The following is a 13,622-nucleotide window of genomic DNA, read 5'->3' as shown; positions in this document are numbered from 1 at the left end:
TACTTTACTTCCAGTGTGACAGTGAAAATGAAACAACACTTTAGGTAGTTTACTAAAGATTATCTGGTCATTTAAGGAAGTTTTTTTTTTTTCCTTTGGAAATCATTATATACTCTAATTGCTTACACACATTTTGGCATTTAACTTTGTAATTTTGTTTTTTTAATTATTGAAAGACCTGTCACATGGACAGAATAGTTACTAAATGTCTAATACGCCAAGCACATTTCTGGTTTTCATAAAAAGCCAGAATAATGAATGATTGCTTTTCTTTTAAGATAATTATCATGAGGGAAAGTTGTAGTATATTAAAATGAGATTTAATGGAAAATTTGGCTTCATTTTTGTTTGCTCATGAACACAGATTTCCACAAATGTTGATGTAGCAGAAGTAAAAATATGTATTATTCCAATGTGGGTTGAAATAAAGAAAAGAGTGAGGCTGTAATTCAAATTGTAATTTGAATTTCTATCATCAGATGGCTGGACTCTAGCCAGTAGCTCATATTTAAATTTTGTTTTGTCATGTCTTTCACACATACCGTATCCCAGGATACCTAACAGATCTAAACTTGTAAGTTTTAGTTTTAGAACAGTTCAAAAATAATCACAAAGCCCTAAAATTAAGCAGATTTTAAATGAGTGGAGTGCTGATGAATTTCAGTAACAAGCTGATTAAGAATAATTTTGTACTGAATACCAAAAGAATTTAGAGTAGCCATAGGTAAGTAAGAAGGACATTAAAAGAAAAAAATATATATAGTGTATGACTGGAATACATCTCATCTCCCTTTCTGTGCAATCTTAGTATCATCAAAGTCTCAGGATATAGTGGATAAGGCAGTTGCTTCAAGCTCTGGGTCGTGCTGCTTGTAGTAACCAGTTTTGCATAGCTAGCCAATGACTTGGAGAAGCAGCAGCATGGGGAGAGTTTTTAAAGTACTATATAGAAAAACGTAAGCTTTTGTCAGAGCAAAGCATACTTGAGCTTTTGTCAGAGCAAAGAGGATCTCTATTTCCTTTCCGCCATATCCCACTGGCTGACCTATTCATCTTGATCTGATTTTGTCTCATGAAAGACGAAAAGAATGTGGAAAGGGGAAACACAAATCATACTGTGATTTACTTGTCCTGGACTCCATATTCTCTCTAGGATAAGAGTCATGCCCTTAGTGATACTCTTACTAGAGCACTTTTAGTTTGAGACACATAATTTTACACTCGATTATATACAGTGGTTTTGGTTCAAGGTGGTGTTGTAGGAGGATCCTGAACTCACCACCTCCCATAGACACACCAAATCTACAACTCGTACACATCAGGCAAATGAGAAAAAACCCACACCGAAACAGATAGAAGAGACTGAAACACAATTTCATCATAAACTCTACCCCTGTTACAGTAACCAGTGGTCAGGAGGGAACTCACAGACCTGAGCTTCTACCTGAGGAGCGGGAGGTTTGAACCTCAATCTGGCATGCCAGCTTTTGAGACCTACACCTGAGAGATGAGCCCCCAGAGCATCTAGGTTTGAAAGCCAAAGAGGCTTGAATCTACAAGACCCACAAGGCTATAGTGAACTGGGGAGCATTTCTTAGAGTGCTTATGCCCGGCTACCGCACAGGGCCCAGTGCAAAGGCAGCTGAGTGAAAAGTGCCCAGTCTTTCTATGAAAGAGACCTATTTGCTTATCTTAAAGCATTGGCCTGAGGGGCAGACATCTAATTTAACACATATCTAGGGGCCTACTGAAATATTCTCCAAAGACAGGCTGGTGGGCTCTGTAACAAACAGAGAAACCATTCTTAACTGGCTTCCACCACCAGGGCACAGCACAGAGACAGCAGACTGAAACACACTTCCAGTGTTTCTGTGAAAGAGGCCCATTTACTTGCCTTGAGCCTTTGGCCTAAGGGGTAGGCTTCTGGTTTAAAACACATCTGAATGCCTGCTGAAATACTCTCCAAAGACTGCAGAGGCCAGTGGGAGCCATCTTTGCGTATCTTTCTGCCTTGCTTGAGGTCACTGGTATCTCCCAGAAGGGAATTTGTGTACATGTCTGGCGTACTGACTTTTGCAGCTGGTGCCCAGGACACATCCCTTGATCACTTGGCTCTGGTGGCCACTGGGGCTTACGTTCTCAGGTCCCATAGGACCGTAACAAGTGGAGAAACAATTCTTAACTGGTTATCCCATTCCCAGGGCACAGCACAGATAACCAGCATGAAATATACCCCAGTTGTTCTATAAAAAAGGCTTATTAACTTATCTTTATAGCTGTGGCCTGAGGGGCAGGCTTCTAATTAAACACGTATCTGTGGTCTGACTACAATCCTCTCCAGAGACTGGGGAGGCCAGTGAGCATCATTTTTGTGCCCTCCCTCTGCCCTGACCCAGGTTGCTGGTAAAAAGGAGCTTGTGTACATGTCTGGCTCCCCAGCTTTTGTGGCTGCCACCCAGAGGACACATCCCTTGATAGCTTGGCTCTGGTGACCAGTGGGGCTCGTGTTCATGGATTCGATAGGTGGTAGCAAACAAAGTAACAGTTCTTAACTGGCTATCACCCCAGGGCTCAGTGTAGAGGAATCAAACAAACACTCATTTCCCAGCCTTCTCCTGAAAGAAGTTTATTTGCATACTTTAAAAACTGCTGCCTGAGGGTCTGGCTTCCAGTCAGCCTGAATCTAGGTGCTGCCTGAGATCCTCCCCTTTGGGACACTGATGGCTCTTGGCACTACTGGGAGCCTCTAAGAGTAAAGTAGGAGCCTCAACTACTGGGAGCCTCCAAGAAGAAAGTAGGCTATTTGGACAATCACAGAGGCTTGAGGGACAACCAAGAGCTAGGGCAGGGTTGAATGATAAGGTTCAGCTTCTCCACGAGGCCACTCCTTCAAGACTGGGAGAGGTGGCTGTTTTATCTAATGCATAGAAACCAACTCAGTTACAAAAAGTGAGGAAATAAGAGGAATATGTTCCAAACAAAAGAACAAGATAAAACCTCAAAAAAAGACCTTAATAAAATTGAGATAAGTGACTTACTTGATAAAGAGTTCAAAATAACAGTTATAAAAATGCTTAGCAAGCTCACAGGAACAATGCATGAATAAAGTGAGAATTTCAACAGAGAGATAGAAAATACATGAAAGTACCAAATAGAAGCCACAGAATGGAAAAACAATAACTGAACTGAAGAATACAGTAGAGAGGTTCAATAGCAGACTAGATGAAGTGAAAGAAAGAATCAGTGAACTTGAGGACAGTGGAACTTATCCAGTCAGAGCAGCAAAGAGAAAAAAAGAATGAAAAAGAGTGAAGATAGCTTAAGGGACTTATGGGAAAACATCAACAGACCAAAGTCACATTATGGGGGTTCCAGAAGGAGAAAAGAGAAAGGGGCAGAAAACTTACTTGAAGAAATAATGTCTGAAAACTTCCCTAACCTGGGGAAGGAAACAGATGTCCAGATCCAGGAGCCCAGGAAATTCTAAAAAAGATGAACCCAAAGAGACCCACACCAAGACACATAATTAAAGTGTTAAAAGTTAAAGACAAGGAGAGACTCCTTGCAAGCAAGAAGAGACAAACAACTTGTTACATACAAGGGACCCCTATAAGACTATCAGCAGATTTTTCAGCGGAAACTTTGTAAGCCAGAGGGAGTGGCATGGTATGTTCAAAGTACTGAAAGAAAAAAATGCCAGCCAAGAATACTTTACCCAGCAAAGTTGCCCTTCAGAATTGAAGGAGAGAGAGTTTTCCAGACAAGCAAAAGCTAAAGGAATTTTTCATCACTAGACTGGCCATACAAGAAATGTGAAAGGGACTTCTTTAAGCTGAAATGAAAGGGCACTATGAAGTAACAAGAAACATATGAAAGTATATACAATGAATGTATTTTTGAAACATTTTTGTTCTAATGTTTTCGCCCCAACACGGTAAGTTCCTTACATACAAGAACCTTGTCTTCTACTTTTATTTAAAAAAAATTGTTTATTGGAGTAAAATTACTTTACAATGTTGTGTTACTTTCTGCCATACAATGAAGTGAATCACCTATATGTATACCTATATCCCCTCCCTCTTGGACCTCCCTCCAACCCCCCCCATCCCACCTATCTAGGTTGTCACAGAGCACCGAGCTGCACTCCCTGTGCTATACAGCAGGTTCCCACTAGCTGTCTGTTTTACACATGGTAGTGTATTTATGTCAAACCTAATCTCCCAATTCGTCCGACCCTCCCCTTCCCCCCTGCCGTGTCTACATGTCCGTTCTGTATGTCTGTGTCTCTATTCCTGCCCTACAAATAGGTTCATCTATACCATTTTATTCCACATATATATGTTAATACACGATATTTGTTTTTCTCTTTCTGGCTTACTTCAGTCTGTATGACAGACTTTAGGTCCATCTACATCTCTACAGATGACCCAATTTTGTTCCTTTTTATGGCTGAGTAGTATTCCATTGTATATATGTACCATATCTTCTTTATCCACTCATCTATCATTGGACATTTAGGTTGTTTCCGTGTCTTGGCTATTGTAAATAGTGCTGCAGTGAACATTGGGGTGCATGTATCCTTTATTTTAATTTCCTGTAGTGATGCTGAGTATAGAGCAGGTGTTGGTCAGCTACAGTGAACTTCCCTGTTTCTGCATGGCCCATGAGCAGAGAATATTTTTTACATTAAAAAAATAAATCACATGAGGAATATTTTGTGCTGCCTGAAAATTACGTGAAATTCAAATTCCAGTGTCCATAAAAAGAGTTTTATTGGAACACAAGCACACTCATTCATTATGTATTGTCCATGGCAGCTTTTGTACTATGATAGCAGAGTTGAGGAGTTCCAATAGAGACTATAAGTGGCCCACAAAGCCTAAAATATTTACTATCTGGCCTTTTACAGAAAAATATTTGCTGACTTCTTGTGGAATAATAAGAAACAAGGGTTTCTTATAGTAAGAAATAAGGGTCTCTGCCCCTGGTTCCTGACACCACTGTCCTTAATTTGGTGTTTATCATTCTTATTTATTTATTTATTTATTTTTATATTTGGCTGCATTGGGTCTTCGTTGCTCCGTGCGGGCTTTCTCTAGTTGCAGTGAGTGGGGGCTACTTTTCATTGTGGTGCTCAGGCTTCTCTTGTTGCAGAGCATGGGCTCTAGGCACACGGGCTTCAGTAGTTGTGGCCTGTGGGCTCTAGAGCGCAGGCTCAGTAGTTGTGGCGCACGACTTAGTTGCTCCGCGGCATGTGGGATCTTCCCGGACCAGGGATCGAACCCGTGTCCCCTGCATTGGCAGGCAGATTCTCAACAACTGCGCCACCAGGGAAGCCCCTAGAAAATTTTTAATTATACATGTGGCTTACGTTTATTGCTCACATTATATTTCTGTTGGACAGTGTTGCTCTAATTAGTAAGCATATATTTCCCTTAATTGATGTACCGAGTTTTGCTCATGAGATATCTGACCCTAGACTAATTCTCATTCCTTTTTAAAGGACTAGGATGGTTTTTTTCTGGGAACTCTGAGGATTTTCTTGTTCTTGGTATTCTAAAATTTTACAAGCATACAACTGGATTACAAGTAGATTTTGTTCATTTTGCTTAAATAAGTTCTTTTAATTTGTGTCACTCTTCAGCTCTGAGAAATTTTCTGGTAATACTTTTTGGATTATTTCTTATCTATTTCTGAATGAGAAAAGGTCTTGTATGACATAAGATCTTGTATTGAGTCTCTGTTTCTCTATAATTCTCGCTTCTGTTTTCTGTTTTCCATCCTGTTGTCTTTTTGGCAGTCGTCCTGAGAGATAACCTTTTCCTAATTTTTTGACAGTATATTAAGAAATAGGGGGGAGATAGGCAATCATAGTTTTAATTGTCTACAACTCTTTCTTGTTTTCTGTTCTCTTATCATAGGAGCATGTTCTACCTTTATGACTGGTATCTTTTTGAGTATCTGTGAGGTTTCAAATTAGATTTGTTTTTAAATTTTCCTTTTTCTTGACTTATCTCTTTCTTTTTCAGTCAGTGGTTCATTTTGTTCAGGGCAGGCTTCTAGAAGGTGAAGCATATTTTAGATAAGGAGCATGTGTAACCAAATGTGTAGAAGCAGAAATGCAAAAAGCTTCCTTTGGGAGTAGTGATAATCCTATCATTGTAATACTCTGGGCATAATGAGGTAAGGGTCTGAACTGGCATGAATAAAGTGAGAACTGAAAGAAAAGAACTGAGTAATTATGCAAGAAAAGTAAGTGTAATTGGGAACTGATTTCTCCACTTTAAAAACTCCCACACCACCCTCTTATTGAACTCATTGTATCCATCCTTGTAATATTATTGTATGTATATGTCTTTCTTACTAAATTGTGACTCTTCAAGGCAGAGATTGTATCTTACTCATTCAATTTTTTTTTTAGGTATTTATTGATCAAGCACTGTTCTAAGTACTGGGATAAAGCAGTCAGCAAAGACAGAAAATCCCAGCCCTCAGGAGCACTTAATATACTTGCTTTTATCTTTCATAGTACTTAGGATTTCACAATGCTAGGGATTCCCAAGGTTAAATTCATTATTTAACCCACCTTTATTTTTTATTTATTTATTTAATTTATTATTTATCTGGCTGTGCCAGGTCTTAGTTGTAGCACACAGGATCTTTGTTGCGGCATGTGGGATCTTTACTTGCAGCATGCAGGATCTTTAGTTATGGAAGGTGGGATCTAGTTCCCTGACCAGGGATCAAACCCTTGCCCCCTGCATTGGGGGCATGGAGTCTTAGCCACTGGACCACCAGGGAAGTCCCTTAACCCAACTTTAAAAAGTAATACTAAGATGGTCTATTTATCTGTTTAGGTGTGTTACAAAATGTCTTCTGATATTAAAGTCTTCTCTCTTTATACAAAAAATTATTATGCATTCAGATTAAACTAATATCCCTCACCTTATTTAGAGGTAATATATATCATTTTGATGTAATGGAAAAGAGCATCACCTTGGAAAGAGTCCAGGGTTCTAGTTTGGCTCTACTGTTGAATAGGTTTGCACGTGAACTTTTACCCTCTTTATCTCAGAGCTTCATATTCTCATATATAAAATAAAAAGTTGGTATCTTTTAGCACTGACACTTTGTGGGACAAAATTTTCATTTCTGTGGACTTTGAATAATGCTTTGGCTAAACCATCTAGTACATTTAATTGAATGATTGGAAACAAAACTGAGAGCTCTCATTTCATGTTTCACCTGAGTTATAATCAGTGACTAAGTATTGTTTTTTTCTCTTTTACAGACTTGGGTCTGGATCAATATACAATAAAACGCTTTGATGGAAAGGTGAGTGAACTATGATACAACGTATATATCCTGTTGTTTACTAGGAAGATTTTAAAGTTCCTCTAGAATTATTTGTGAGAAATTTCTGAATACCTGTTTGTCTTATCAAAAAAGTTTGTTGCTTAGGTTGGGAGGCCTGTAAGTGCCTTCAAATGCTTCTACAGAAAAAAGTCAAGCAGAAGGCTCTTCTGTGTTTTTCCGTATAGGGTAATACTGATGGGTTACCCGCTGTATATATTAAGGGCTAATTCAGTGTATGTTGACATTTGAATTTTAATTCAATAGCCATTATAAAGGTTAACAAGCCCCCCAATACTACATTTACATTTCTTATAAAAACACCTATCTGATTTGACCTTCCTTAGACTTTGATTGTATATAGCAATAATCCTAACTAGAAAATTACAGAAGTCCTTACAGCTTTATAACAATTATGAAGAGCACCCCAAATTGCATATAAATTTGCATTATACTTACTTTCAATTCGTCATTTTATGCCTGAATAAATCATATAATAAATCATTTAGTATAGAAAATAAAACTTTCAATTTTATTGTCTCAAAACAGTCAGTTAAACATGTTTTCCCCTTTCAGGCTGAATTCTCCAAAAAGAAAAAGAAAATATTACACAGGGTCAGAAAGAAAAGTAAAAGGTCAGTTTTAAAGAGGAGGAAGAAAGTGCAGAAGGAAGAAGAACGAGTCAGGGATGGCTCTACAAAGCTTAAAGAGAAGGAAAATCATGAAGTGGCTGGAAAAGGCAAACAAGGGTCTAGGTGGGTAGAAGTCAGGGTTAGTAGAAACTGATCTTGCAGGAATGTGTCAATCCTGCATCCTTATGTAAAACTACATGTACTGGTAAGGTGAAGATATAAGTGCTAAGGTCTTTTGCACAAGTAGAAGGAATGAGTGGCTGCCTTAAGAGCTGCGAGATCTCAGCCAAGGCTTCCAGCCTAAAAATTACCTTTTCTATTCAGGTGGCACTGTGCCTCCATCTGTGGGTATCCTCTTTTTAAAGTCACATATTCTAAAAGAAAACATGAACAAAAAGAAAGGGCATTTAGATGTTAAGAGACCCAGGTTTAGAGTCCTGGCTCTGCTTTGGGGCAGACCAATCTTCTCTCTGATCCTTGGTGTCTCTGCTTTATGTATGATAAAATACCTTATCCATGTGAGGGGTTGCTGCAGACATTGATGTCAGGGTCTGATTTCAGAGTCTTTGGCAGGTTAAGTCCCTGTCTTATCTGTCTTTATGTCACTCAGAGTCCAGAGCATGCCTGGCACATAAGAGGTAATCAATAAATGTTTGATGACTTGGAAAAAAATCACATATTAGTTAGTTAATCACATATTTCTTGGAGGTATGACTCATTATGCCACTAATATCTTATTGCAAAATCAATTTTACAGATCACTTTTTTTTTTTTTTTTGGCTACTGAAGGAATCCAGAGTAGCATGAGAATTCAGTCCTCTCTCATAAACCTGAAAACATGTAAAGAAGTTGAGTATGTGCAAGTTGAACAGCAACTTTACATGTTAAAAGGGGAATTTCCATTCCTAGCTCCCAAATATAGAAGTCCTAATGGTAACTCATGTTTCATATGTGCTGTTTAATTTTTTCCTGTTTTGGCCAGTACCTGTCCACTTGATGCTAAAAATTTGCAACTTTTGGCATGACTGATGAGCTCCACGTTTGTTTCAATTGTATTAAATTTATGAGCTCTACATTTCTTATCATTTGTGCCATTTGCATTTTTTTTTTGATTTCCACTCATTTTTATAAAATAGCAAGAGTAAAATGCAGTAAAACATTAAAGTATTTGTGTACTCACCTTGCTATGGAAACAAAAATGGCAGTGCTTCTATGTTTGGAAGGCAGTCTTAGCAGATTATAGTAGCAAGTGTTTAAGCACTGAAGCATAAAATTCTGAAATCAGAGTAGGAAAGGCAAGATTTAAGGATATTAATGTATAATCTTTGAAAGTATGACCTACATGAAAGGCATATGAAAGTTGACTTCATCCAGGGGAACAGGTTCTGAAAGCAAATAGAGGAATGGGATACTTATATAAGGAGGTATAAAACTGAGCCAGTGACCCTGAGCCAGATAGCTTGTTCCCCTAGCAGAGTGCACAGATTTCCCTTTCATCCATGTTGTAATATGCATGTTTAATTCCTTTGCCAGGTTCTTCATTTAAGTCCTGTATTAATTTCTATCAAATATATTATTAAGGTTTTGTTTTGGAGTGAAGGTTATGTTTCCTAAATAGGATTCTTAAACTTAGTTCACCTCTAGTTTATATCTTTATGAATTGTCTTTTATTTCATATGAAGTCGAAGAAAGTAGTTTCTATACTGTTTTTAAATCTTATATAATGAAGAGTGCAAATTTCATTCAGTGTTTAATCAGTTTAGTAGTTTTTCCAGGGATTTTTGCCATGCATCAAGTTCTTCACTCGATAATTATAAGAATCAATGCTTATTCAACTGTTGATCTTTATTATTTTCCTTTGGATCTTCATGACTCTTGTTTTCCCAATCAGAAAATCTCAATTCTTGAGTAGCAGTTTCCAGAGTATATAACTCCTAAGATAATATCCTGTTGAAAAAACAGATGTACATGGTAATTATAGTAAATTTCATGCATGATGATTAGAAATTAGTAGAAAGTTAACACCCTTGAGGAATTTCCTTTCAAACTTACTTTGATTTTTTTAATGGATAATTTTCTTTCTCTCTCGCTCTCTTTTTTTTAAACTTGGAAGATGAACTAGTTATAAATTGCTTAGAGAAATATTTATTCTCATCCTCTTATTTCCCCATTGGTTTTTTTTTTTTTGGTTTTTTTGCGGTACGCGGGCCTCTCACTGTTGTGGCCTCTCCCGTTGCGGAGCACAGGCTCAGGACGCGCAGGCTCAGCGGCCATGGCTCACGGGCCCAGCCGCTCCACGGCATGTGGGATCTTCCCGGACCGGGGCACGAACCCGCGTCCCCTGCATCAGCAGGCGGACTCTCAACCACTGCACCACCAGGGAAGCCCTCTCCCATTGTTTTAACATTCGGCACACCATTGAATTAAGTCCATCATTTGACCAGTAAGAAACACTAGCTTATTTTATTGCCTTCTAGTTGAATTGCACTTTAGTGCTTTTGTCATTGAAAGCAAGAATAAATGTAGAGGTAGTATCATCTTCCTGGGGTGTTTTCTCATTTGTACTTGAATTTCGTACAAACTCCAGATACAAAGTAGAAAGGAATGGCCCAACTGATACTGACAAATAATTGAACAGTTATTTCTTACTTTGATACTTGTCGTCTTTTCTCCTATTCTTTTTTTTTTTTTTTTGCGGTACGCGGGCCTCTCACTGTTGTGGCCTCTCCCGTTGCGGAGCACAGGCTCCGGACGCGCAGGCTCAGCGGCCATGGCTCACGGGCCCAGCTGCTCCGCGGCATGTGGGATCCTCCCTGACCGGGGCACGAACCCATGTCCCCTGCATCGGCAGGCGGACTCGCAACCACTGCGCCACCAGGGAAGCCCTCTCCTATTCTTTTTGACTAGAAAATTCTCAAGAAGTAAATGAAACACTCCTGTTTCAACTGCTAGTCTGTGGAACTGAATTTGATTAAGCAGCTGTTGAATTTTGGGGAAGATCTTTTTCCAGAGCTTATCACTGCCTTATGTTAATGTATGCTTCTCCCTTACTCTAAGGATGCTTAGCAATTTCTTTAGAAAAGTCTTGCAGTACCTTGTTATTGGCACTTGCATCATTTATGCATTTCACTATCTACCATCTACTAACACAGGCGTATTTCAATATAAAGAAGCTATAGTCAGTGACCTTTGGTTTAAGAATATATTTTGTAGTTAAGTGATATTTGTAAAAATATTCAGACTAGGTTTAAAAGTTTAAAAACTTCAAAGCTTGAAAGAGTTCAGATTTTCTATTAGAGGATATTAGAAAATTATTATAAATAGAGTGTTAGCACTAGTATATAGATGGTAATACAAAATATGGTCTGGCTTTTGTTTTAGGGTAATATATCACAGATTTTTAAAAAATGCACTCTCTCCTTACATTGTCCATGCATTCTCCTTATGATTTGTTAATGCAGTTATTTCATGAATTTGGATTATTTCTTTAATGAAAACTATATTTTTTTCCTGAGTTTAGTTTTTTATCATCCAATAATTGGTCTGTAAAACAAAGCACCATTTCTAAGTGAAGCCTGTGTTTTACATAATTGTCAAATATTTGCTCATTTAATCAGTTAATTGCTGTCCTGTATTGGTGTGGTTTATCTCAAGTGTTTTATACCCTTCATTATCCTGTTTCTCTTACTTCTCCTTTTTTTCCTCAGCATACCAAATATAGAAATTATGGTTTGTATTTTCTCTTCCTATCGCCTATAATAGACAACTTTCTCCATCTCAAACCCTACCTTTTTTTTTTTTAAGTTACAGTAGAAAACTGCATGGTCTGGGTAAAATTGTTTCTAAGCAAAGAATACCAGTATTCCAGAGCTTTGATGTAGTCCTCTTCTTTCTTCTAAAAACTTTAATGTTCATACTGTTCTTTTAAGTAACAGTGAATCGCCCATTGAAACTAATTGTCCATCATTATCATTCCACCATGTATTTCTTATTTTGGAAAATAAATTTTTTATTCTTTCCTTTCTATGAAGTTGCCTTTTTCCCTAACCTCTCTCTGAACATTTCAGAAGTCCTGCCTCTGGAATGAATTTTTTCATTATTTGTAATTACAGTCCTTTTAGAATCTCTCCTGATTTGGAAGAAAGAATTAACATGTGTTTTATTCCCATCTCCTTCATGATACTTACAAGAATGTTTGTTTACATGGAACAGGAAAACAACTTAAATCAAATTAAGATGAAATGTTGTCCACATTGAGGTGAAAGAGATAAAAGTATGGTCAAAATCTAGAAAAGGAAATACCAATTACAGTGTTTATAATAGAAAAGATATGCAGAAAAAAAGATGGAGCTGTAGTTAAAAAGCAAAGCTTTAATATAACAAAATGCTTTTAATTGCTTGCTAGGTAAAAGTTCTTTTAAAAATATTGGTAAATGAAGTTTAAAATTCCATTCCCTTTAAGGGAAAGTCGTGGTTCCCCAAGGGGAGTGTGGACACATTTTTTTTTCCTGTAATGTAATACTCTTAATGCTTTATTTGAGTTGTGATTATTTACTTCATATCACAGATAAAATATGAGTCTGTAATAAGGTCTAGTATTACTATTACTCCTTGACATGTATAGTAAGTTATGTGAGGGATTTCCTGTCTTCTAAGAGTAAATTGTATTGAAGATCAAACAAATGTAAATTGGGGGGGTGTTGCTCAAATTCTTATAGGATAGAGTTTGGTGAATCTTCACATTTATTTGAATTGCTTTAATTTTGCTCAAATTTTTATAGCAGGATTGATGTTATTATGAATTCTGCATTGTTAATTGGGCACATCTCTCTCGCTCTCTCTTTCTTTTGGTTTTCAGAGACTTGAAACCAGTCAATTCTAAATTCTTGGTGAATTGATGTATTTATTCAGGTCTTTCTATTGATAAATGTGAATATATAGGCAGAATTTTATTATTTTTGCTCCATGTCTTTTTGATCCATGTTTCCATTTGCCCTAAAAATTGTAACAGATTCTAAGAGGATAAAGTATTTCAATTCTTCGAATGCTGAAGTTCTCCACAAATATTTTCATAATTATATATTATTTTAGGGGTGATAATTGAGCCCTTTTTAAAAACCACATTAACATATCCACTCATTGGTTGTCAGTGGTTTATTTTTCCAGTTGAAAGTAAAATCTAAATGAAAAATGCTTGACTCTATTTGTCTCTTGAGGGAACTATTACTACTACTAATCATTAATAATATGAAAAAGAAGAATAGTTGAAGTTTTTTGAGTGTTTATTATATGCCAAACACTGTTCTAAGTGTTTATACATAATTACTCTAATCCACACAGCCACTCTTTTAGATAGCTTACTGTTTTCATTATTTTACAAATAAGATACTAAAGTACATAAAAGTTAAGTAACTTTTTCTTTTTTTTGACCTAAGATCATACAGTTAGTAAGTGGTGGAGCCAAGATTCCAAATTGGTAGTCTGGCTCTAGAGTTCACCATCTTAAGGACTATGCTATACCACCTTTCATATATCTAAGCTACTTGTCTGTATGATCTATTTGTAAATAGAAATTTCTCATCAAACATTTCTTTTATTTTACTAACTTAATGCTATTTGTGTGAGAAAGAACTTGCT

At 37.1% G+C, this 13,622-nt stretch overlaps 1 protein-coding gene across 1 annotated transcript in view; it reads left to right on the top strand.

Annotated features, from left to right (window-relative positions):
- The window catches only part of MICU1 (mitochondrial calcium uptake 1), a gene marked incomplete at both ends in the record, with an annotated part of 168,062 nt that overhangs the window by 29,298 nt on the left and 125,142 nt on the right, over positions 1-13,622 (top strand). Inside the window, 3 exon segments of the mRNA XM_079709270.1 lie at positions 7,292-7,335; positions 7,930-8,066; positions 8,068-8,092. Coding sequence (XP_079565396.1) covers positions 7,292-7,335; positions 7,930-8,066; positions 8,068-8,092 — 206 coding nt within the window.

Source organism: Hyperoodon ampullatus (genome assembly GCF_949752795.1).
Source record: "Hyperoodon ampullatus genome assembly, chromosome: 1".
Lineage (NCBI taxonomy): Eukaryota > Metazoa > Chordata > Mammalia > Artiodactyla > Ziphiidae > Hyperoodon > Hyperoodon ampullatus.
The sequence above is the reverse complement of the archived record's forward strand: the minus strand, read 5'-3'. Positions and strand labels throughout refer to the sequence as shown.